The sequence below is a fragment of the Manihot esculenta genome, chromosome 14 (genome assembly GCF_001659605.2).
Source record: "Manihot esculenta cultivar AM560-2 chromosome 14, M.esculenta_v8, whole genome shotgun sequence".
In the NCBI taxonomy this organism is placed as follows: domain Eukaryota; kingdom Viridiplantae; phylum Streptophyta; class Magnoliopsida; order Malpighiales; family Euphorbiaceae; genus Manihot; species Manihot esculenta.
The window spans coordinates 6,850,811-6,875,980 of NC_035174.2; the positions used below are offsets into that span (position 1 = coordinate 6,850,811).

At 32.6% G+C, this 25,170-nt stretch overlaps 4 protein-coding genes across 4 annotated transcripts; 1 reads left to right on the forward strand and 3 right to left on the reverse strand.

Moving 5' to 3' along the window:
• Window positions 1–2,396: 2,396 nt before the first annotated feature.
• LOC110599967 (protein IMPAIRED IN BABA-INDUCED STERILITY 1) lies at window positions 2,397–9,296 on the reverse strand. Its single transcript, XM_021736616.2, has 9 exons — window positions 8,684–9,296; window positions 7,353–7,637; window positions 6,777–7,094; window positions 5,926–6,153; window positions 5,567–5,664; window positions 4,998–5,085; window positions 4,384–4,920; window positions 3,319–3,451; window positions 2,397–2,918 (listed from the first exon to the last, which is right to left on the reverse strand). Exons 1-9 carry the CDS (start codon window positions 9,041–9,043, stop codon window positions 2,899–2,901), a joined length of 2,067 nt encoding a protein of 688 aa, XP_021592308.1. The 5' UTR covers window positions 9,044–9,296; the 3' UTR covers window positions 2,397–2,898.
• An 8,041-nt stretch (window positions 9,297–17,337) lies between these two features.
• On the reverse strand, window positions 17,338–19,205 carry LOC110600451 (eukaryotic translation initiation factor 5A-like). The gene is made up of 5 exons (XM_021737310.2): window positions 19,002–19,205; window positions 18,363–18,485; window positions 18,206–18,262; window positions 18,034–18,108; window positions 17,338–17,633 (listed from the first exon to the last, which is right to left on the reverse strand). The coding sequence occupies exons 1-5, from the start codon at window positions 19,122–19,124 to the stop codon at window positions 17,532–17,534; spliced, it is 480 nt and encodes a 159-aa protein (XP_021593002.1). The 5' UTR covers window positions 19,125–19,205; the 3' UTR covers window positions 17,338–17,531.
• A 512-nt stretch (window positions 19,206–19,717) lies between these two features.
• On the reverse strand, window positions 19,718–21,175 carry LOC110600450 (uncharacterized protein At5g01610). The gene is made up of 3 exons (XM_021737309.2): window positions 20,931–21,175; window positions 20,332–20,386; window positions 19,718–20,224 (listed from the first exon to the last, which is right to left on the reverse strand). The coding sequence occupies exons 1-3, from the start codon at window positions 21,015–21,017 to the stop codon at window positions 19,845–19,847; spliced, it is 522 nt and encodes a 173-aa protein (XP_021593001.1). The 5' UTR covers window positions 21,018–21,175; the 3' UTR covers window positions 19,718–19,844.
• An 837-nt stretch (window positions 21,176–22,012) lies between these two features.
• On the forward strand, window positions 22,013–24,595 carry LOC110600449 (WEB family protein At5g55860). The gene is made up of 2 exons (XM_043950751.1): window positions 22,013–22,317; window positions 22,410–24,595. The coding sequence occupies exons 1-2, from the start codon at window positions 22,210–22,212 to the stop codon at window positions 24,045–24,047; spliced, it is 1,746 nt and encodes a 581-aa protein (XP_043806686.1). The 5' UTR covers window positions 22,013–22,209; the 3' UTR covers window positions 24,048–24,595.
• Window positions 24,596–25,170: the final 575 nt, after the last annotated feature.

The window sequence follows — 25,170 nt, forward strand, 5'->3', positions numbered from 1 at the left end:
ATAAAAAAATAATTTTAATTCACACATACAACTTTAATTTAATCACACATGCAACTATAGATTCGCATAAAAAAGTATAAAAGTAAACTATTAACAAGATAGATTTGATGCATCAGAACGCTAAATATCATTGACAAGATAGATTTGATATATTAAAATGGTCAATATTTAAATTAAAAGAGATTTTATTAAATCAAATAATACCGATTAGATGATTAAATATATACTCTATAACCATTCGAAACACACTTATTTTCATTGTTCACATGGTCTCTTTTTTCTTTTTTTCTTTTTTCTCATAAAGGTTTGATTCACCGTATGTTTTGAATTTCAGTCTCTTCAATATATTTTGATCATATATTCAAAAGATTTAAATTCGGCTATTAATAAGTGATCCAATTTCACCTTATATAATTTTGTGATTCCATATTTACATACGTGTTTTGATTTCGCCCACTACTTCACAAGAATGATCTAGTCTTGCTTTTTAAAGTTGTTTGGTTTTTCTCTTCAAAATTTGTTTGCTTTACCCTTCAAGAGTCGTGCTTCCTTCTTTAAAGAATCACGTGAAAAATCAAAATATGACACAGAAGGAATGGTAAATTAAATATATTATTTCACTAAATTTATTTTCTAAATTCTTTATTTAGAAATTATAATTCACTTAAATATAAAAGAGTGTGGTAATATCTATCCGTTTAATATTTTATTTATCTTTCAGCCAATAACAGAGATAATATTGAAAAATAATATGTGTGATAAAATTTAAAAATAAAATAAAAAATAATATAATAAAATATTTATTTAAATTAATTTACACAAATATAATTATATGCCACAAAATGAAATTTTAATTTCTTTCATTTTTTAAGCTTATAATTATAAATTGATTTAACCTTGTACATGCTGCGATTAGGACGCACTTCTTATATGGCTTTTATTTATTATTTATCATTATTATTATTTTATTTGCGGCGATTGAAGTCTTATTTATTACGTAATTTTGGTGAAGTGACATGGATCTATTAATAAAATTCCACGTTCATTAGAGAAAAAAAAAATCCTAGCGTTCAAAATTAGGATTTTTCTGATTTATATCTCACTCAGATATTAGTTGAATTTAAAATCGAATTGGATAAAGTCAAAATTAAAATTTTAATATTTATAAAAATTAAATTTAATTAATTTTATCAGAAATCAAATCGAAATAAATAAAAAATCAAATTGAATTTTTAAATTAATTTAATTCACTAATATTGCTCAACCCGACTTAAACTGGGCCACCCATATTTGTGGGTGAACCTAATCCAATGCTACACTGTGCAGACTCATTATTTATCAGGTATAAAACTAAGCTAATAACTCTGATGAAATAGTTAATATACAACATTTGTTCAAATACATCTTTTGGCCTCTTAATCATGACCTCTTTGTACTTAACGTTTATGCTCTGTTTCTTTTTTAAAAATAATTTATATTTAAAAATATTTTATTTTTAAAAATATTTTTCAGGTCATGTACTTTTATTTTGTTTTTAAATTTCCAAATACTAAAAGATTAATTAATCATCACTGTTATTTAAGTGATAATTGAATATATTAAGTAATCCATTACCCTAAGTTTGATTTCTGTACCAACATTTAGTATTGTAAAAAGGGGAAAGAGCCTTTTGAAAATAGAAATACAATAAGATGCAGATGCACATGCACATGTAAGAGTAACATGAGATGAGAAGACGTGAAGACAAGTCAGTACCTTTGAAAAACGGGGGGAAAAAATCAAGGGTAAGGAGCCGAAAACACATCAATTTCATTATGTGGCGGTGAGACAAAATGGTCCCTTTTCCACTTTATCATAACAATGGAGTCCTTCCAAAAGGTGAATAAGAAAAGCCACCATCACCCTCCACCTCTAGTGGGTTGGTCCTATCTCATCTCTCTTTAATGGTGTGATGGATGGTTGCTACTTGTTAGGCAATGCCAGATGTTGATTGACGTTTATTGGAGTTGTCCTCCTAATTCAACAACAATTTACGACATAATTCTTCCTTGAGACCACACAACTCCATGAAGAAACTCGTATATGTGACGCTGACACCCTCTTGGTTAAAAATAACTAGATATTTAGCCTACGATAAGGCTTAGGTAATGGTCCTTATCTATATCTATCACTTACAATTGAAACAACTTTTGCATTTGTATCATTATGCTTGAAAATTTCCCAATTTTGTCTTGCAAGTTGCAAGCTTAACCCTTAGCATGAATCCAGTTTGAATTACAGACTGCACCAAAAGGGTTTGGTCAAAGCCCAAATCCCAGAATGGGTTTATAATTTAGGTGAGCTGGTGGTGTTTGGGCAAGATCCAGGCTGCTTGTTATTGATAGTGAATTGTACTCTAGATGACAACTCATGCTGCTCATGCTGATGCTCTTTCAAATTATATACTGGTAAATGATACATGTAATGAATCGAATAACAAGTTCCCAAATAAAGTAACCTCACTGAAGGGAGGAACAGAAAAAGAACAAAAGATGTAGGAGAAAATTGAATACAAAAGGAAACTAAACAAATAAACTAATGCTCATTAGGTAGGGAGAAAAAAGTAGAGGGGGCAAACCATTATTGTGGACCTCTCTTCGCTTTCTCATCTATTTTCTCTTGCCTTTTGTTATGTACTGCCCCCTAAATCACATTCATCACACAGTTCTTGTGAAGGATGCTCCATTTTGTCTGATGGAATTGGTGGAAGGAAGAAATTGTATGATCCTTGCTTACAAAGCCTGGGATGCTTGATAATTGACCACTTAATCTGAGGTTCCATCACTTCTCCACATAAAAAGAGAGAGAGATGCATTTGTCCTGAAAAAGGATTCTATGAAGCAAATTATCTGGTGATCATCACTTCCCAAGTTTCTTACCTGAGACAAAGAATCATACCACTGAGTCATGCTTAAACTACATTTAACAATATTGGGAACAGCATGCCTAATTACTGATAATGATAGGTGGGGTTATTAAATAATAGTGAATCATTATAACATAAATTCAAGTTTCTTTCATAAATTTACTACAAAGTTGTAAGAAGCAGTATATGGCTATCATAAATAAAAATATCAATTATAGTCATCATAATGGCAGATGATGGCCAATGATGTCTTAGCTAAACCCTTTAAAAAAAACCGAAAATTTATCAATATTGCGTAGTAGGATGACAGAAGGTTTAAGAACAAGCATTGCCTCAGATCTGAGCTCAGAGAAATGCTGTGAAGGTACCAAAAGCATGAGAAAATTAAGATCACTATTATTATTATCATTTACCTCTTTGAAACCATGACTTGCGAACAGCTTGGCGAATGTGGCGTTCATGTCTTTCTAGGAGCTCATCCACTCTATGTGATTGGGTTAGCAAGGGTCCAGAAAAATCAACCTTGTCTCCTTGATCTTGAAAACCCTGTTCAATTCCAACATAACATCATATGGTAGAAAGCTAAAGTATAATTCATATATCCACATTTTATATGCACTTGGCAAAATATACAGATACACAACGAAAAAAATAAAATAATATCTTGTGCTTTTAACTTATAAATCATGCCAATTTTAGTGAATCGAATTTAGTAAGATTCCTGTTAGCTTGCTTGTTTTCCAAATAAATAAGTAAAATGAGTAAAACATATTGGAGGCAAAAATATTGATGTTTCCGAAAGAAGCTGTCTATTAGGATAAAGCTTTCGAGGTTTCAAAAATATTATTGCCATTGGTGCAAAGGAATCATCGAGGCACCAGTAAAGTTCCCCTCTCTGTCCTCACGGTGTCAAGAACCTGTTTAGTTGAACCCTGCCGCTGTGCTGCCTCTTTGATTGACCAAAACTTCCAGCATGCCCAATTCATTGAACCATGAAACATCAATCATATAGCCTTATACTAATTGTTATTATTTATTACTTAATGTACCCGAAATGCTTTGGAATAACTTCTAATGTTTCCTAAAAGCGGCAGAAAGAGAAAAAAAATGTGGTTTCTGTATTCCTAACAAAAAGATGCCAACCCCACTATAAATTTGCATAAATACCTATTGAACTTGATGGCTCAACGCCTCGGCAAATAGAAATACTAAAAACAAAACAGATATACAGTAAAGGAGATACGCTCACCTACTTGAGGTGGTGAAATTAAAATAACCATTTTAGTTTTTCATCATTTCATCTTTAGAATTTAACAAATTTCCGTTAAGTTTTACATTCTTATCGAAGTCAAGTCTATGGCAAGTTACAAAGTTTTTCATAAAAATGCAAGTATGCAACATTATGGTAGATATTTCTTTCATCTTCAACAACGAGAAAAAATGAAAGTAAGATTTGATTTTGTTATTTACAAACGTACCAAATTATTTCTCTTTGCTCCCATTTCCTCTCTTTGATAAAGTGCCAATGAAAGCTCTTGTGAATGGTACCCTTCAGAAGCATCAAAGGAATCTGGCCTTTCAAATTGATTCCACTGATTCTGCAAAGCACGCTTGGATACTTCACATGAATCATGGCCCCTAGAATTTGTACGGATCCCAAATGGGACATCTCCACTATCATGTTGCCTTGAATCAATGCTGTTCTTTTCTTGCAATGCTGTAGAGGTTTCTAGTCCATTATTAATATGAACTCTTGAAATGGACCTATTATGGGATCTTGTGGATGCATCATCCTTCCGCCTTTTGGCCCATGCAAAGCCACTCGAACCAGAAACCTGTAATGGACCAGAAAAGGGAATGTCTCCTTGGGATGCATTCTTTACATGGAAAACATCTTCCATTTTGTCAAATGATGGCTTCCGTGCCTCGCCACCAGACCTGCCATCTTCTCCTTTAGAAATACGCACGTTATTACTGCTGTTATTTTGAGCACCTTGCATTCGAGCTGCTGTATCCTGGAAAACAAGAAGGAGCTATCAGTGTTAATTAGCTTCCTGAAATATGTGCCTTAAGTGGGAGAGAAGAGAGAGACCTCTGCTGGTGCCAATTTAGTGCTTCCACCAGGTTTTTTTGTTGGCTTTCTTGTTTCAGTACCACGACTTCTCCCACTGATCTTTTTCCTGGAAGTTCAGAAAGTCTTCTCAGTTTGTCAATAATCCAGATATAAATATTATTTCTCAAAAAACTACAACATTGACAGGCTATTTGACAATTCCATTCATGTAAAAACGTCCATTTGAGTTCTGCAAATATTTTCAAATTTTACAGTTTTTTCCCAACAAAATGATCCTTTTAAAAATAACATTCAGGATTGTATATCATTAGCATTAGTGGTTTATATAACCATAAAAATTGCAATACAATATGCTTTAGAACATAATGTCTCTGATCTTTCAGTAGATTCCATGATCATTGGTGACTCAAGCCCAAAACCCTAGCCAAAATGTAGCTACTTTCGTGCTTTTAGCAGTTCCCCACAAGTAGGATCGAGAACTTGTGTGAAACGGATACTCTTTTAAGTAATTTGGCACAATCAATATTTATTTCAGAGAGGACTAATTAAATTTTTAATCAGAAAAGCAAAAAAGCAAGAACCCTCACCTCCTTGCCTCCTCACGGTTTTTCGCATCAATCTCTTTGCTGGGCGGATATTTTGGCAAGCTTGATGGATCACATGCATAAGGTTTTGTGATAAAATACTGAAAATTGAAGATAAACAGCATTGTATCAGAATAATCCTAGTAAGACAAACCAGAGGTGATGGTCATAGAATTTCCAAAAATATCTACAATCATTTTGAGTTGTTTTATTAAAACAAAAATGAAAAAATATTAACCAAATATGAAGACATATAACTGAAGTGAACAGCAGTGGTATATGATGATGTCAAATAGAGCACGATGAAGTTAATTCATCTCCATGATTGAGTTGCCATATCAGATTTCATAGAAGATGATCACCTCAGATGCAAGAGCAGACGTGGCAGTCCCACGCTTGTATGGCTCTACAGATAGAAGTGTTTCTATCAGGTTCGCAGCGGTTGTTGGCAAATCTTTGAAGGTCTCACGAAGAGAGCTATCATAAGGTTGTTGTGGTTTGAATAAAGTTGCATGAGGTAGTTTGGATTTTTTCCAGTATTCATCAGGTGGGGACCCACAAAGCTTGAAAATTTTGTGTAATTGTTCAACCTGAAGGAGAAACCAATGACATTCATGTTAACACTCATATGAACAATTCAAAAAAAAGCTCTACAAAATCTCCTTCTTTAGAGTCAAATGCTCTCTTATTTTGTAATCAGCGTCATACTAAAATGCCTATCTGATCATCAAAATGCTTTTTCCTGCATGTTCTACTCTTTAAATTAGTACACAACAAAGTCTCAAAATAAGAAGGGGTATTCATGCAGTTACAAAGTTAGATTTCCAGTAACGAACAAATTGCCGCATCATGGACTGTTGCAAATATTGCCAGAACATAACCAACAAGGAAAAGAAAAGGCCTCAGGATACATTTCTGACCACCTTTTCTGTTTTCACACAGAAGATTGAGGAAAAAGAAAAAATTCTCTTGCCACACTTAATCATTAACGAGTGCAATAAGCGTGTTAAGACACTTAGTTGAGATGAGCACACCTATTTGATTTTTTTTTTTTAATTTATAATAAAAAAAAAGGTACGCAGGGATAAACTGAGTACTTTCACGTAAACTGTCCATTCCCCAAATAAATCTTTAACAGCTCGATGCTCACCAAATAGGTAATGTGAGAAAATGAACAATGGTATATAATAATGTAGTTCAATCATGTGATTACCTCTGTTCTCCCTTGAAGAACAGGTTTTCCAAGGAGAAGTTCTGCAAATACACAGCCAACACTCCAAAGATCCACAGCCGCTCCATAATCAGTTGAACCTAGTAAAAGTTCTGGAGGACGGTACCATAAAGTTACCACACGACTGGTTAAAGGTTGCCTGGGTGCAGAATTGCAGAAGTTTGCCAATCCAAAATCGCCCACCTTCAATATTCCTTCATTGTTGACAAGAAGATTTGATCCTTTGATGTCCCTGTGCATTACACCCTTTGAGTGACAGTGCTCCAGTCCAGATAGCAACTGCTTCATGTAGCACTTAATCTACAACAAGTAACAATTCATATGTTCCAACAGAGGACACAATAAGTAACCCCACTGATATGATGAATCAAGAACAACAAAAGTTACGATTTTTCCGTGATGTTACTTTCATTTACAGGTTCATTACATTGAATTTCAGGAATGCGTTTTCATTTTCCAAGGTTAAAATTTCAATCCTGCTGAGTCAAAATAATTTTGTTTTCTATTTATGGTCTTGGAACACCTCAAATAGAATTCTAGAAAGTAAAGCGAACAAACCTGTGATTCACTGAACCTGACGTCCGGGCAAGACAAGAGTCCAGTAATGTCATGCTCCATGTACTCAAAGACCAGATAAATACTACATGATAAACGGGACGTAATTAATCCATCCAATTTCATGATGTTGGGATGGTTGAGCCTGCGAAGGATCAATATCTCTCTTGCCATAAACCGGACACTCTCAGGCTCAAAATTATCGAAGCGAACCTTCTTCAGAGCAACAATTCTTCCAGTTTCAAGCTCATGTGCTCGGAACACACTACTATATGTACCTTGTCCTATCTGTGAAAGAAATTGAAAATCAGGTAAGTCCATTATCCAGTTGATGTAACAGAACACAGCAGCTCATTCATGCAATGGAGAAAGGAAGAACAGCCATGTAATGTGTTAGAATCAAATACCAGCACTTAAGGCATGGAACGCAATATAACATCATACCGAAAAACGGGGAAGAAGAAGAAGGAGAAATAGGAATACAAATAACAGAATACTGCTATGTTATAAACAAGATTTTAATTCATACAAGGAAATTGCATAATGGAAGTAATGGATTTCTTCAAGAAGTTTTAACAAGACTACAAGATCCTTAAATGAAGGTACAATACTTTTAAATCATCGCGTTAGCAAGATTCCAGTCATGCATAAAAAGTGCAGGTCAGAAGTAACACGGTGACAAATTTTCTTAGAGAGAAAAAAAGGAAAAATCTAAAGAACACCCGAAGGTGGTCCAATGATAGTATGCCTACTGTTACAAACAAACAATTGTAATCAGACATGAAGGGAAGAATTTCTGGGAACAAACTATCCTTTCATTACTAAGCATCAACAAAAGAACAACTCGCCTGCTAAATGGAATTTAAAAATAAAAAATAAAAGGAGCTCCACCAAGCAGAGATGACTTAACCACTTCTTAATTTCTCGATTATGCCTGTGAACCAAAAAGCTCAGAAAATTTATATTTCGGAAGGCAAAATTCTCAATTCTGTCAATCTTAATGGTGAAGAAGAAGAAGAAGTAAAACAATATTCTCCTTTTTTTTTCTGAAGACAAGAAAAGATATGAAATTTCCTGGGAAAATGCACAATTAAAATAAGAAGATTTTCTTCATAGTTCACATTAACCTTGTGTGTTCATTTCTCAGTGGACCAAAGAGGACAAAAACCAAGCCATAAGCTACTTACCATCAACAAAATGACAAAGGAAGCACTCTTTGCAGCAAACACATGTCATCCATTTCAATTTTTATACAGAAAAAATATATATAATCTTGAAATCTTAAAATGCAAGCGTATGAATTTATGCGTAAATGTAAGGACGCATTGGACAACCTTCTCCAATTTCTCGAAAGCATCGGCTTTAAGCGGAACCCATCCCTGAATGGCTTCGGCGGCCACGGCACTAAGCCAAGCGGGCCACCCGGCGGCCACCTGTTCACCTTCAATATACTTTTGCAAATTCCGCAATCTAAAGCTTAAAGATTCACTATTAGAACTCGCTCTTCCAGACTCACCCAACTCGCTCCCACAACAACTCAACTCTCCATTCTTCTTGTGATAGCTGTTCCCATAACTCTTATGGCTGGCCTTGTCATTCTCGATTCCCACCCGAACCCGACCGGAGTTTAACCCACCCGAGTGGTCGAACGCCGGAGTGACGGAAACCGCCTGCTTGGAGCTGACGCAGCCCATTGCAGAAAGCAAATATAATCCGACCCCTCAGAGGGTCCGGTAAGAGGCGGGTCAGTGATTGGTGGATCCAGAGACAGAAAGGGAAGGAGAGGAGACAGAGAGCTGGAGAAATGGGAAGTGAAAAAATGGAGTTTTTATATAATCCCAAAGACTCAAACGCAGAGAATGTTTTGCATCACTTTCAGTTTCAGCTCCTCACCATATCTCTTCTGAGCTTGCTTGCCTTTTTTTTCCCAGCAAAAAATAGCGGGCCTAGTTTAATTTCAATTGGCCAGCATAACAAAATCGCCGGAATCAGCGGATGAAAATAAATAAATAAATAAAGATAAAAATTGTTTTTATTATGAAAATAATAATTGGCTTTTTTTAAAAATTTTTTTAAAAAAACTGTTCTTGTCCAATCTGAGTTAAGTTGCAGTAGGGCATGTCTTTATCTGAAAGGGTGGGAATGGATTTGTTGCAGGACTAGTGGATCCCACAAAGTGGGAGCCAGCCAATAGGACTGCGTTTTGGATTTTAAAATGCTGTAAAATTTTTTTAAAAAAAACTTCTTATTATTTTTTAAAAAAAATACTTCTTAATCGAGAAAATCCTTAATTAACTTTTTAATTTTAAATATTATATTAAAATATTTTTAACGTTTTAAAAATTTTATTAAATAAATTTTTTATTAATTTTAATAATTAATTATTTTATTATTTAATTTTTATAATTTAAAAAATTTATTAATTAATTTTTAAAATTTTTAAAAAATCTATTAATAAGTTATGCTCTATGCAGTTTGTTGTTGGGAATTAAAAATTTTATAAATATTTAATTTAATTTTTTATCATTTTTTAAAATAATTGAATTTATTTTTTTAATATATAAAATTTTTATTTTTAAAAAATATTAATTTAAATAAAATGAATTATACTAAATAAAGGAGTAAGAAATTAACAACAGCAATAATGTGTTGATGGATTGCAAAGCAAAAGCATAAAAATAGAGGGACTAAAAGTTAAAATATATTTCTATTTGATTTTTATTATTTTATATGTTAATAATGTATTTTTAAATATTCAACTGATTCATAAACACATGCGAGCATTCGGTCGGTTCGGTTTTGAATCGAACCGAATCGAACCGAATAAATTGAAAATCGAAATTTTAGTGTTTATGAAAATCGAACCGAACCGATTTTGGTCAGAAATCGAATCGAATCGAACCGATCTGATTCGGTTTGATTCGGTTCAGTTTGATCGGTTTCGATTTTTAATATTTTTTTTTACACTTTATTTTTAATATTTTAAAATTTAATTAAAATATTTTAATCTTAATATGATTTAATTTCTCTATAGTATTGAAAAAACATATTATTATCACTAATCGGTTCGGTTCGGTTTTTTTTGTTTTTTTCTGATCAAAATCGAACCGAACCGAAATAACTAAAATTTCTAAAATTAAAAATCAAACCGAACCGAAATGTATAAAAAACTGAACTAAAAATTTAAATCAATTCGATTCGATCGATTTTTTCAATTTGAACCGAATACTGCTCACTCTGTCCAATTGTGATAATTCAAATCTGAATAATATATTTAAGTTTCATTTATAAAGATAATTATATTTATAAATATGTATTATTAATTAATTTTCAATTAATTCAATTAATAAAAATGGTAGATTTATTTTACGATTTAGAATTTTAATTCTATTTGAAATTATATAAGGATTATTTATCCTAAATATATTATATGTATGAGTAAAAATGCAGTGTTAAAAACATTTATAAAAAATTCAGTTTTAATGTATGGAAATTAACTTTACTTATATCAAAATAATAAATAAACTTTCTAAAAATATATATTTTTTTAAATAAAAATTAGGAATTGGAGATTAAAATCCCAGAACTCTCAAATTTATTCAGATACACTTTCCATGAGACTAAATCTATAGGGCAACTTTCTAAAAATGTTGAATTTAAGTTAAAATAAATAATATTTTAATTTTTAAATTTTAATATCATTAATCGATCGTATTTTTAAAATTAAATATTTAAATTTTTATATAATTAATTCATTAAAATTAGAATTTTTTCTATTTATAATTGCGTTAATATACCGCTTAAAAAAATAATAAATATTTTAAATATTTAATTGCGTTAGTAAATCACTTAAAAAATAATAAATATTTTAAATATCTAAAATATTTTAAATTTTTTTTAATATAAATGAAGAATTTTGAAAATATATAAACTATATTTTCATTCTTAAATTTTATTATAATCGATGAATTAGTGCGTGTATATTTACTTTTAAATTTATTTGTATTTAATTTTTTAAAATTATATTTTTTTATTTATTATAGATATTTAAAATTAAATGATTAAATTTCTTTTAAAATTATAATTTATTTTTAAAATATTTTTTATAAAAATTTATGATCTATTTAAAATTATTTGGTATTATTTAAAAACAGCTGAAATTATAAATATTTTTAAAAAATTTTAAAGTTATAAGTATTATTATTTTAATGAATAAAAATTAAAAAATATTAAAAATTAATTAAATAAAATATTATAAATAAAAGTTAATGAAATTAAATATTCTGCTTATCACATGTTTCTAAATAAATCTAAGTGGTTTTAGATTTTACTCTCTTATTTTTAATTTTTATTTTAAAAAAATATTCTTTTAAATAAAAATAAATAATCAAAATATTTAAATTGATGGTTGATTATAAAAAAATTTAAGTATATAATTTTAAATTTATAAAAATTAATTAATTAATTATGTTAAAACTTAAAAATTTAAATATAATTTATTTATTTAAAAAATAATAAAAATATTTATATATTTTCAATGATAAAAATAAATAAAAATATTTTTAATTTGAATATATTGATTATAAAAATATTTTTTTAAAAAAATGGAAATTATAAAAATATTTAATTTTAAAAATATAAAAATTAATATGGTAAATATATAAAAATTTAAATATTAAAGTTTAATTTAACCAATTAAGTTAAAAATGGAAAGGAGAATGATGAAAGGAAATAAAGGAGAGAAAAGGAATGATAGACGCAGCGTGCATGCAGTCAGCTTTCTTTTTTAAGAAAAAAAAGAAAAAGAAAAAGAAAAAATATATATATTTTTTGCTTTATTCAGAGTGGTTCGATGATCGGTTCCCGTTTCTGACATAAATTTAATTGGTTTGGTTCCTAGAATGGGTCCACGCGTAGTGATGTTAATGGGACAAAAGGCATGCATGGCATCTCTATCTCTATCCTCTAATTCCTTATCTACGTGGAATATTTATATATGAATTTTACTATAATAATTTAGAGAATAGAAAAGCATGCTTTTGGATGCTTGGGATTAGATAAACAGTGAAAGCTTTTTTTTTTTTTTTTTTCTCAAAGAAGGTAAATAGTGAAGCTTTTAAGTTGTAGAAATAAATTATAATGAAAGAGGTCAGCTTTCACTCCACTTTCCATTCGATGTGGGAGTCTCACTGCTCATTAATTTAAGTTTGCTTTGCTTCTTTATTTTGCTTTTTCATATATCATGTCCTTGCAATAAATAATCAATAATATAATAAATAAATTCAATATTAATACCAACTAGAATTAATTTGAATATATAATTAAGATAAAATGAAAAATATATTAAAAAAAATACTTGTTCCATTTACTTAATTAAATTATTAAGCTATATATTAGGTTACCTTTGATGGGTGTTAATTTTTTTTTTTTTTTGGGGATGATTTAAGATAATATAAGATTTCTTTTAGGATGAAGCATGTGGTGTGTGGCAGCTCTCATATTAAGCCATGATGGCTGCCTCCCATGATCTAATCAAGGCATCACTTTGCTAGTACAAAAGCATCCCCATGCTCTAACCCTAAACCCACCCCTTTTTTTAGCATACCAACACCTTTTCCCTTTCTTTTGCCTGTAAACCCATCTGTCTGGTCACCCATCAAGACATTTTCCAAATGTTTGTCACTTCGTCTTGTTCTTCATACATATATAAGAAATTAAATACGCTATTATAATATATATACTGATATCCTGAAATCCAAAAAATAGAGTTTTATGATGGTTATTTTAGTTTGAATGGAAAAAAAAATGTTTCTCCCTTTTATTCTTTTTCCTTTTATCCGTTAGTGACGTCTAATCGTTTCTCTGCCACAGTGTCACTTATCTCTGTCACTTAGATCTGTACGTACGGATGTATCAGACCGCCTTTTTCACGTCAGGCGGCCATTTAATTTATTCGGTGTAAATGTGGGCAGAACTGTGAGGTGACTTGACCCACTCTCCTATCTCTTATCACATTATCGGACTAGACTTTTCTAATACGGACCCATTCGCATGGTCCGTCCAGCCTACTTCATATTTTCGTTCTGAAATATGTAGCGTGGAAACTAATTCTCTTGAGTGTGGCCTGATGGATTTTATACCAATATTCTTCTTCAGAGTCTGCCTTTAGTTTAGAGGTGAGAAATCCGGCGATCATTATATACTATTTAAAAGAGGTATAAAAGATTAAATTATACGATAAAATTAATTATTAATTTTTTTTATATAGCATATTATGAAGTTGAATGTTTAAACTCAGAGATTTCACATATTTTCCACAGCGAAAATCCTTAAATTTTGGTTTTGGATAACCTAGTTATGTTAGACTAGCTCACGCATAAGCATTTATACACATAAGCATAGACCATATACTCAAAATAATGATGAAAAGAAAATTTAGGTTTTTGATTTAATGTCTTCCACATGCATCAAACTAATAGCATTTCGTATGCTCCATGGTCAAATGACATTAATCAATGAATTAAATAGGAGACGGTGATATCCAACCAATTATCTATACCCATTGTTCAAATTTAGTTGAGAAATTAAGGAAGATTTTTGTTGATGACATTGAATTCAAATGCTTATTATTCCTCATCATCATTGTCATTGTTCTTGTGGTCGTCAATTTTTCAATACACTGCCATAAAATAATATATATATATATATATTATTATACAGTTTTAAATTTTCCATTTAGCCAAGAAATTTAATTAATTATAGAGCATTCTAAAGTTTAATGGTATTGAAATCGTTTTTAAAACGATAAAGTTTTAATTTAAAATTTGATTAAAATTAATTATGTTAAAAAATCAAAGAGTGAAGTGATTAGTAAAACACAAATGATGTGTTTGGTTAAGTGGCAATACAAGCAAGCAAAATTTCCGGACTTAATCACTAAAAAATTACTTTCATAAAGTAATTGAACTTACCAAATGCAACCAAAAAACCATTTTAAAAAAATGGGTATACAGTAATATAGGAATCAATCAACTATGGAAAAAAAAAAAAAAAAAGGAAAATGGGTTAAGTCAAAGGTAGGTTTGGCTAGCCAGTGGTGTCAACATCCAAATCATTATCTTCTTTAACAACTTCACTCATAAACCCTAGCTAGGTGATGTTCAGCTTTTCAGCACTTCAATTTTGGCTCAAAAATCAACCGTTTTGGTTGGAGATTTCATCAATATGGGGAGAATATCAACAAAATATGTCCCTCTAGTCTCTCCCACCCACTAAACCTAGAATCCCTCACCCAACCATACAACAATGCTGTCTTATTGACTCAGTGAGTGGATTAGTACTGAAAAAAATTATTTTACTTTTGATCAACGAATTCAATATGAGTAAAAATTAATTTTAATTCAGTCAATTAAATATCTATGGGTTAGTTCTAATTTATCTAAAAACTACTTAACCACATGCATAGAGATTCTTTTGTGTGTGTCTATACCTAATGTGCTCATCAAAATGATTAGCCACCCTCTCCACTATAACAGTGAAAAGGAGATCTTTTCATTTTCTATTGAACAAATAGTAGAGGATCTAGATTAGTGTTGGGAGGTTCTTTTATCTTATATTGTCTTCTTAGTCCCTCTATAATAATTTCTGGTCAATGATAATTGCTTAAAGATCAAATTGGACTTCCAAGATCAATGCTAGCTTAGCCAGGCTGGGTATCATTATTATTTATCATTACTATGATTTAGAGAAAGAATATATGAGCATTAAAGAAAGAAAAAGAGGAGCAAATTTAGGGAATTGTATAATTGATTTCAATTCATTTGGAATCAAAGAATTAATTTAGTGGAGTTGAAAATAGAAATTTTAAGGTGGGGAAAAGGGTTTGATAGAGAAGATACAAATTGAAAAAGTGAACTTTCAAGGCATATTATAAGGGTTTCTGCCCACATATGGCCAAATTTAGACCCTTGAGTCAATAGCCTAAACTCTCCCTATCTTGCCTTTTTTTTTTTTTGGCTTAATTAGTATTGGCATTTTTGGAATTTAAGCATTAGTGGGTTCGTTGGTTGATATGGTCACAATCTGTCCTCTAATCAGTGAAGAAAAATAATTTTATTTCTAGGTGGAAATAGCCATTGAGTTAGCTTGTGAGTCAGTTTCTTTTAAACCCAATGGTCTATTCATTCCACCTTTGTAATTTCACGTATATTTCCATTCATGGTTTGGAAGCTACTGATGATTTGTAGGGAAGCTATTTCTGTAAGAGAAATAGGGTAAACCAAATGTCAGCTTTCATTGAAAGATATCAAGCATCCTACATCTTTCTTCCTGTTCATTCCCCGACTATTGGGTTGTGAAAATTCATAGCAACCAACACGTAGATAAATTTATTTAGTAGTTTTCCACGCTCAAGAACAGTGGATTATTTCCTTAGTTATCTAGTTGATGTTTGTCATTTTCGAGATCAAGCAAAGACAAAACAGCATTATCTGTGGCATCCAAATTTAAACTTGCCTAGCCCTGCAGGCATTAATTCATCATAATCAATTAGGGATCAATATGTTGTCATGCTTAATGGTTCCTAGTGATACCATTTCAGTCGTTGGAAATTAAGACCTGTATCAACTGCATATGAATGAAAATAAATTAAAAAAAAAATCATAGAATACAAAATATCAGCTTGATTTTTTGATGCTTGACGCTAGAACAATTCCTCACAGTATGGCAATCTGTAAGCAGCTGAAACGGGCTTTCGATTTGAATTGGCAAATCACAATCCCGAAATTAGTCATTTCAATCATGTCAAGCTCCTTGTCTGCAAATTGAAAAGAGAAGTTAATGCTTTGCTCATTAATTGAGAAAAGTGTATGAAGGGCAAAGGTACAAACATAGCACACGGCAAACTAGTTTCGGAGTGAAAATATCCACGTTGCTGGTCCCTTCTGGGCTGAAGAAGCAAAGGCACCAGCCCAAACGTGAATATTTGACTGGCCTGGGAAAAAGCCTTCAGTTGAGACACCTAGCAAGAGGATCCAGTTCAACATTTCATACTTCTCAATTGCCTCTTTTTCTTTTTCCAATTGACAAGCCCAAACAATCTCAACATGGAGAGAGGGCAAAAAGCAAGGAATATAAAATTAGTAAGGCACATACCCCAACATGCAAGGGTACACCTGGTGCATCTCAAAACTTAAATTTGACACGAGAATCTTTGAGAAGAACAACTTTAAAAACAAAAGATAATCAGTTTTCGAAGTGTGTACCACAAAATCATCCTTCAGTATGGGTTTAAATTCCCCTTATATGTCGGCATAGAATCCATTAGAAAAAGTGCGTTCTCTTTGGGAATGTGTAGGCAGGTTCTCATCTTTCTAATCATCTGGAGATTTCAACAAACAAAAAGGACAAAATGAGGTAAAAGGTCTCGAGCTTTTTATAAAAGTTATATCAAACAATCATCTGATTACCCGAATGGACTAATCTAATGCTGGTTGAGGGAAGAAGGTAACGTTAAAGCACCATCACCTGAGATCCTCACATCATGATTCAAGGATGAATGCCATACGAACAGAAAATTCAACAGAATGTTAACAGTTACACTCTTGATGAGATACGCGATAAATTACTTCATAGTGATATATAATATATAATACAAATACTCAATTCACTCAAAAGCCATTTTGTGCCAAACCATGAGAAATGATTTTTTGGATAATTCTCCGGCTCTAGAGTAGACGCTTTGCCTATTCTCAAAACCAGAAGCACATAGCAAGTAAATATTAGACTCACACAAGATGAGAAAACATCAGAGAACGAGGACGCTCTACAAGACAAGGTAGCAAGATGGGCACCATGAGTGCCGGAATAACCAAACAGTCCTCATCTCTAAAGAGAACTTGAGGCCAAGGCAACGACCAGTGTAAAAGATTTCCTCTCAATAACCTTGTCGATTTTAAAATATATAATGTTATAAGATGAAATTAAAGTATGGAGAATAAAACAAGACAGAATTTATATAACGGAAATACCACGAGTAATGAAAATTATGTTTCCAAACTTCATATAAACCATCCGCATAGCATTCTAACTAGTCTACTCTAACTTCATAAAAGACGAGCTATAATAGCTTTTACAAAATCCTTTCCGCTTAAATTGCAACAACCATCTCACATTAATGAGAATTTACTTTGGCCCAATGTCCTTGAGAGCACAGATCTGCTCCTCTCCCATTGAAGACATGACTGTCACAACAAGGTCTTTTCCGTCAGCAAAGCCATCCTTGATCTGCATTCACCAATGACACCAGTAGTTTACAATACAAGATCCCAGAAGAATAAGTTCAATATCACAAAATAAAATGAAAAATCATTTGACACAATATAATAATGACAACAATAACAGAAATATTATCATAGAGCAAAAGCGTGTACATCTAGCCTTAGACAATAGCTGAAAGCAAATACACAGTCAGTCTCAAATTAAAAATCAAGAACCTATTCAGCATTCGGACACAGCAATATACAAGTCAATCAACCACAGAATTTGAAGGATCCTGTTCCGCAAGCTAATAATGCTAATTGAATATAGTTTCCTAATCACAGCCTACAGAATTAGCCCACTCCAAACACTATCTAGAGTGGTAAGCAAATTAGCTCCCTGAAAATAAAAATAGAAATTAGTATACCTGAGCCAGAAGATTCTCATCAGTTGGGAGCCTCAGGTCATCCTTAGTATTCCCATTGTCAGTTAGCAAACTCACCTAAAATTTGAAATGGTTAATTTAGCCAGAAACCATAAGTATTAACTGGAAAACACAAACAAGATAAGCAAGGATGAGTCCAAAAAATTGAACTCACAAATCCATCCTCAGAAATATCAATTAGCTGGTAGTCAGTACGATTGACGTGGGGGACCTGCAAAAACGAGGGAAACATTCCTATCAGTATCATACAACATCTAGTTTAGCACTCAAAAGAGCTACAAGTGAGAAGATAGTATGCAAAAATAACATACATCACAGTTGTGGGAGGAAGGGACAATATCTTCAAGCTTTTTGGCATTGAAGATGTCTATTCCAGTGAAATGGCACTTAGCATGACCATGCTTTCCAGTCTTGGAGGTGGAAACATCAACAACCTATCACAAAACAATAACACAATAATGTCACTACAAGTCTCCTCATCCATGTTTGGCAACACTAGCGATTCACAGACTTTTTCTATCACAAACCAGAAATCAATAACAAAATATTAAGATTTGTTTTGAAATGAACAAAAGTTTAGAGGCAACACATCTAGCAATATAGAATCCCGAATGATTGCAGAGAAATATTTAGCTAATTAACAGAAAGAATAAAGGGAAAAAAAAAAGAGAGAAAAAAGATAGATCTGCCCGACCATAAAACCTACAGAAGTTTTTTTTTTTATTATTTTAGAATTTAAGCAGAAATTCAATTCGAAAACCAGTTAGCCACAAACATCAGTATGAAAACCAATTGCATTGCGTAAAATCGAAGCACATAGGTCAAAAAGGAATACAAATAGAATCCAGTCAACAACTGTTAGCAAATTCAACTTGAGATCACAAATGGAAGGCAAATACTAAAAATCGACAGACTAACGGAAAGCAATTTAAAATGTTAACAGTAAGGACCTTGCAAGGGCGATTCTTAATGACGATGTAACCGTTCTTGCGGATAGCACCGGCTTGCTGTGGGAAGGTCTTGGACGCTCCGGCGTCGGCCTTGGACTCAAAGTGATGCTCCTCGTCGGACATGGTTTTCAGAGATTTGTGGAGAAAGCACCAAATAAGTGTAACACTATATAAGGTAGCCTGGCCAGTCGCTGATGAGTGATGGCGTTCAGATTTTTATTTATTTATTTTAGGGTTTGACGAATATTTCGGTGGGCCCAGTTTCCATGGGATTGATGCTTGCTTTTAAAATGGGCCTGGGTTATTACTAATTACAAATTTAAATAAAAATAAAAATAAAAATTAATAGATATTTACACGGTTTAAAAGTTATTTTACGCCGTCTCGTCTCGTGTATTTGAATAAATTTAAAAAATTTTAAATTTTATTTTTTTAATTTTTAATTTTTATTTAAAAGAAATTATTTTATATATATAAACAAGAAGTATTTATATATATTAAGTAATAAGATTAAGAAATAATTAAAGTGATTAAGATATATGTATGACGATACATATAAAGATAAAATTATTTATATTATTAATATAATAATAAAAAATATTTTAAAAATAAATAGTGATATATGTATATTTGGGAGGAAGAGGATTAGGGTTGGGGTCATGGCCTTCACTTGCACCTCTCTCTCCATTTCTAGTCACGTGTATGCATCCGGTGCGTATAAGAACTTCGCTGAAAGAATGTGTTATTAGATTTTTTTTAAGATATGATTTAAAACCAAAGTAGCCAATGACAAGTAATTGAAGTATGTCTGTCCACAAAGAATTATAAAGTGTACAGAAGTTGTCAAAATTCCTCAACTTGAATGGCTTCACGAGGCATTTCATATGCATCTTTAGGCCTGGATTTCTTCACCCCAGCAGTGAACCACACTTTATCAGACTTGTAGCTCTCAACACTAATGCTGCTTACTTTAACCCACACTATAACTTTCGTCTTCATTCCTTCTATTCCAGTGAGCTTTCCCCTTGACAATGTTGCTTTCACCCGATTGGCATAACGTACGATGGATGAATCCTTGAAACACACCTCGCAGGGAGAGGGCAAATAAACTATTAGTTTACCTTTTGATTCATCCAACTCGTAGCATTTCACTTTCTGAGGGAAGAGTCCAGGGGGAAGGTTGTACTCTCGGAGGACCTCTGCCAAGGATTTTTGTGGCTTACCTGTGAAAAATACAGCAATCAGCTTAGTTTCATACGGGAACTGGATCACATATGTTTATGGTCATGTAATCACTTAATCTAAATAAAGAAGCTGCAACAAGGAAAACCTTTCAGCTTGTTGAATACCCATTTTGCCTTCTCTTCAACAGCATCTGAAAAATTCTGCAAACGTTTTACACATAATTAAGGGTTAAAGAATCGAAGCAACCATTTCCTTTGTAAGCATGTGCTTTCTGGGTTTGTCTTATTCAGTCTATCAGAAAAGTAGCAGAAGGGATTCAATATAAACACACACAAAATATTAGTATGACATGTAATAATATGAAATTAGTTAATTCAACTTTTATGCTTGGATGCTAAGAAGAGGCATAAGCCAATCTTTACTCATTGTTCTGTGAATAACAAAAAGACCTTATTCTTGATATGAAACTATTTGCTCAATTAAATCAAACAGAGTACAAAAAAGCCCACAACTCTTGTGAAACTCAGATCTGTTTCTATCAAATATCAAGACACTATAAATACTAATTAGCAAATTGAACTTTTAGAAATCTGAAGTCTGAACATCCATTAAAGTTTTTTACATCAAAGAAATGTGATAAGCAAAAGCAGACATTACTCGTACGTTTCCAAATCTCTAGTGAAAATCAAGAAACCGAGATTTTAGAGAAATGAAAAATGAAAATGAAGCAGTTGAGAGACATACAGAGAGGTCATGAGAAATTGTGGAGAGTTCTTCTTTGGCTTTCTTGGAAATCCAGAAGCTCCCAACTTTTGTCAATGCTTTCTCCATTTCTTTCTTTCTTCCTTCCTTCTTCGTCACTAATCACTCTTCTCTTCCTACTTTCCTGAAGACAATAAGAAGCAAAGCAGCAACAGACGCCTGTCTCTCTCGCCCACAGAAGAGAGGATACGGCAGGGAGAACCGAGAATGAATAGCCACCCAAACAAATCAAATGCATATAAGCTTTCAAGAAGCAGAAAACGACCTTTTTGGCTCCGTGTCCCCTTAAACGACACCGTTCTCACCTTTGTCATTCCGTTTAAGTTAAAGATTAGATCTACCATATTAAGGGAAGGGTGGATATTAGATATAAGACAATTAAATATTAGGTCATAGATAATTAGTTGATGCTTCAATAATAATTAAAACAATAATGATGGGTGAATTGATTTGTAAGACAATATAGACAAAGACAGCACAACATAAAGAGGCAATCTTCTCTAATCATATGAACTTTCCTACACAATCCCGACATCTCACGTTTTCATTTTAAGATACATTTGATGAAGAGTGGAGATGTATTTGTAAGCATCACAAATACAAGTATAACATAATTTTCTTCTAACAGTTGTATTCACCTCCACCATTAAAATCTAACTATTTAATTTTTATAATTTTAAAAAAACTAATAAATTATTCTTGCCGTGAGAAACACAGCTAAAATTATTTTATTTCATTCATAACTTTGTTCATATATTTTTATATATTCAAATAACTTAATTCCTGTTATTTAAATATATTATATATATGATAAGTTCATCTCTATATAAATAATAAATAATTATTTAAATGTACTTCTTATTATAGTAACCGAATTTTATTTTTAAAAAATTATAAAAATTAAATAAGTGATTTTTAAAAATATAAAGGCTAAATTATCTATTTTACTAAAATCATTGTTTCCTTGCAACCAACGAAGATCAAAGAACAAGACAAGCTGTAAAATTTAAATTGATCACTTCAAGGCAATGCATTGTTCGCTTGATTCATCGCTGCATCTTGTACGCTGTTCAATTCTGACAAAGCTTACCCTCTTTGTTTTCTCCAAAAATATTTTATTTTCCCTCTCTCGTGTTCCTGTTTTCAAAGCATAATTTCAGGTACATTTCATTCTTTTGCCCCTCAATCCTTTCTCAGCGACGAGTTTAACTTCACTTGTCGTCGGTTGGCTTTAGCTTGGAGTTTCCGAGGTTGCAAAACTATGGGAGAGATCGATACCAAACCTATTGAACCTGTACAGGTTGCACTGACCTTGTTTGAAGAGAAGAGTAAACAGAGGAAACATCTGCCTGGCAGCAGCAGCGGTGATGTGAGATATTTTACATTTGAAAATGTTTACGAAGTTTTTAATTATAATTTTTATGAAATATTTTTATTTTATAATTCATCTTGTACCTTCAGGAGATGGATAAAGAGAAGGATTTTGAAGGACTCCAAAAGGATTTGGCCAATTACAAGGTGCAGTTGGATGCCAAAGACGCTGCCTACTTGCAACTGTTGCATAAAATGGAGCACTACCAAAAAACAGCAGAGGAAGTTTCTGCTCAACTGAAGAATTCCGAGGTTGAAAGAGATGGCTACTTAGGAGAATGTCGAGTAGCAAGACTTCAGATCGATGAACTTGAGGCTAGGGTGAAGGAAATGGGTGATCAAGTGTTAGAATCTGGAAAAATAAGGGAGCAACTTTTACATGTTTTAGGTGAACTGAAGGCCGTGCAGGGAGAGGTGCTTAGTATGGAATCAGAACTTGCTTCTGCCACAGAAGCTAAGCTCAAGGCCCTGACACAAGCTGAGCTGATGGAAACTGCTGCCAATATGGAGAAGGAGAGAGCTGAAGAGCTACTGAAGCGTGTCATCGACCTCAATGAAGCTGTTTTTCTGTCAAAACAAGCTGCTCTTGAAGCTGAGAAAGATGAGTGCACAGCTTTATCTGAGAAAGAGGAGGCAGCAGAAATAGAAGATCAAGCACAAAAACAGGAAGATGACATGAAAACACAAATGGGAATTATGCAAGAATTGGAAAATCAGCTAAGGGCCAAGGCAGTATTCATTGATTCGCTGCAGCTGGAACTTAATCAAGCAAATGAACGACTAAGTTCATCTGACAAAGCTGCTTCTGATGTCATAAATGATCTAAACCAGCTAAAGGTAGATTTGAAAGACAAAGAAAAAGAGAATTTTGATCAAGCAATTTATATTGCGGAATTGGAAACTGAAATGAATAAGTTGAAACTAGAACTGAAGAATGCAAATGATGAAGTAACTCTCTTGAACTGCGATGTTGAAATGCTCACAGAGGAGTTGGCGAAGGTAAAAACTGAAATGGAGGAAATCAAGGAAAGGGAGAATGATGAACAGATTGAGATAGCATTGCTGAAAGCTGAGCTTCATAAAGTACGGTCAAAACTTGCAGCAGCAGAGGCAGCTGAAGCAAGAGACGGAAATGTTAAATCAGGGTTATATCTTGCAGTTCATCAACTAGCCATTGAAGCAGAAGTAGCAAAGAAGGAAAATGAAAGGTTAAAACAAGAAGCAGATTTGGCTGCAGAATCCGCTGACCTTGGCCTAGGATATGAGACCTCTTCTCAGGCTGTAGAAGTTAGTCAGGCAAATGAATCAGTAGCAGAAGCTGAAAAGAGAAGTGATGAGAATGATCACAACATAACAATTTCATTAGAAGAGTACGAATCCTTAATAAACAAAGCCAAGAAGGTCAACCAATCCGCAAACAAAGATTCAAAATCTGAAAACAAGAATGAATTGGAAACATTGAAGAAGGAATTCGAAGTTGCAACTGCAAAAGTTGCAGAGCTCAGGACTCGTACAGAACAGGCAATTACAAGGGCAGAAGCAGCGGAAAGAGCTAAATTAGCAGTTGAAGGTCAGCTAAGAAAATGGAGAGAACAGAAGCAGAGGAGAAAGGCTGCATTAGCTGCACTTCGGAAAGAATCATTATCAGGGGAGTTTGCTTCTTCATCATATGACACCACACCAATAAATTACCAGCCATTGGGCAAGTTTTTGGACATGAAATTCTAGTCTTTTTAGATGTAACTTTTCAAATAATCTTCGAGCACCAAACACCCTTTAATGATTTGCTTGAAGTAAGACCATCTATGTTTCTCTAGATGCAAATATGTTCTAGTCAAGTGTCCATCTCTTCAGACAAATCATGGATCAACACAAAAATCCAGACTCATTGGACAGAGCCCAATATAAGCTCAGCCCAGATTAACAATGAAGGTGTAGCCCAACAGAAACTATTTCCATTTTCTCAGCTATTTCTTCACCTCCTTTTTATTCACCCAATTAGCCCTCGTAATGTGAACGGCGAGACTCGAATTCGAAAGTGGACAAAATTTTCATGTGGTGATTTTTGGTTGGAATTCTGAAAAGCGAATTGAGGAGGAGGGAGCAATGCATCGTGAAGAAAAGAATGAAACAAAATTTCCAAAAGTGAAAGTTGGTCAATGCCCCGTCAAAGTTTGTGAGTGATTCTTCCAAGCAAAAGAAAGAAAAAGAGAAAATAATAAATTGAAACACGGTACTAATGGTGATGGAAAAAGTCTGAAAGTCATTGGTCCAAATTTTGCACTCATGAATTTTCATTATTGACTCTTACCCTAACCAACCAAACTTTGTCACGTAAGTGAATCATTTTGCAAATCACATTCATCCATTTTATGCAATTGTGGGGTTTCACCCACTGATTTTATCTATAGTTTTAAAAAAAATTAATTAATTAGTAGATTATCTTATGATGTTTATACAATTTAAAATTTGTGCATCAATTTACTCCTATTTATCAATCATGTAAATTTCTTAAAAATAATTTATTTATTCCAGTTTATATAGTTTAATATGTTACAAATTATACATCGAATTTAAGCAAAAACAATTTTTTTTTTTTAAATTGGAGACGAAAGCATGGAGAAAAAAAAAACTCAATAAATGATAATGTTCGGATTTGAACCATATGGCAACCTGTCATCCTAGCCCAGCAATTACTGACATACCAATAAATTTCACACTCCAAACTTTGTCTAAACATTTGTGCACGTGCCTTGCTATCTTGACCAAGACTTTATTAAACCACTCTTAAATCTTAATCACAAAATTATTGCACAGATTTATACCGAAATCATAAAGTTTTTGTGTTAGA

Excerpts from the sequence above, each read along its gene's own strand:
- LOC110599967 (XM_021736616.2), bottom strand. The coding sequence starts at position 9,043 with ATGGGCTGCGTCAGCTCCAAGCAGGCGGTTTCCGTCACTCCGGCGTTC. Across the intron at positions 7,095-7,352 it reads TCAGGTTCAGTGAATCACAG|ATTAAGTGCTACATGAAGCA; the intron begins GTTTGTTCGCTT and ends TACTTGTTGTAG. Across the intron at positions 5,665-5,925 it reads CGTCTGCTCTTGCATCTGAG|TATTTTATCACAAAACCTTA; the intron begins GTGATCATCTTC and ends TTCAATTTTCAG.
- LOC110600451 (XM_021737310.2), bottom strand. The coding sequence starts at position 19,124 with ATGTCCGACGAGGAGCATCACTTTGAGTCCAAGGCCGACGCCGGAGCG. Across the intron at positions 18,486-19,001 it reads TTAAGAATCGCCCTTGCAAG|GTTGTTGATGTTTCCACCTC; the intron begins GTCCTTACTGTT and ends GTTTTGTGATAG. Across the intron at positions 18,109-18,205 it reads ATATTTCTGAGGATGGATTT|GTGAGTTTGCTAACTGACAA; the intron begins GTGAGTTCAATT and ends TTCAAATTTTAG.
- LOC110600450 (XM_021737309.2), bottom strand. The coding sequence starts at position 21,017 with ATGGAGAAAGCATTGACAAAAGTTGGGAGCTTCTGGATTTCCAAGAAA. Across the intron at positions 20,387-20,930 it reads CAATTTCTCATGACCTCTCT|AATTTTTCAGATGCTGTTGA; the intron begins GTATGTCTCTCA and ends AAACGTTTGCAG. Across the intron at positions 20,225-20,331 it reads GGTATTCAACAAGCTGAAAG|GTAAGCCACAAAAATCCTTG; the intron begins GTTTTCCTTGTT and ends TATTTTTCACAG.
- LOC110600449 (XM_043950751.1), top strand. The coding sequence starts at position 22,210 with ATGGGAGAGATCGATACCAAACCTATTGAACCTGTACAGGTTGCACTG. Across the intron at positions 22,318-22,409 it reads CTGGCAGCAGCAGCGGTGAT|GAGATGGATAAAGAGAAGGA; the intron begins GTGAGATATTTT and ends TTGTACCTTCAG.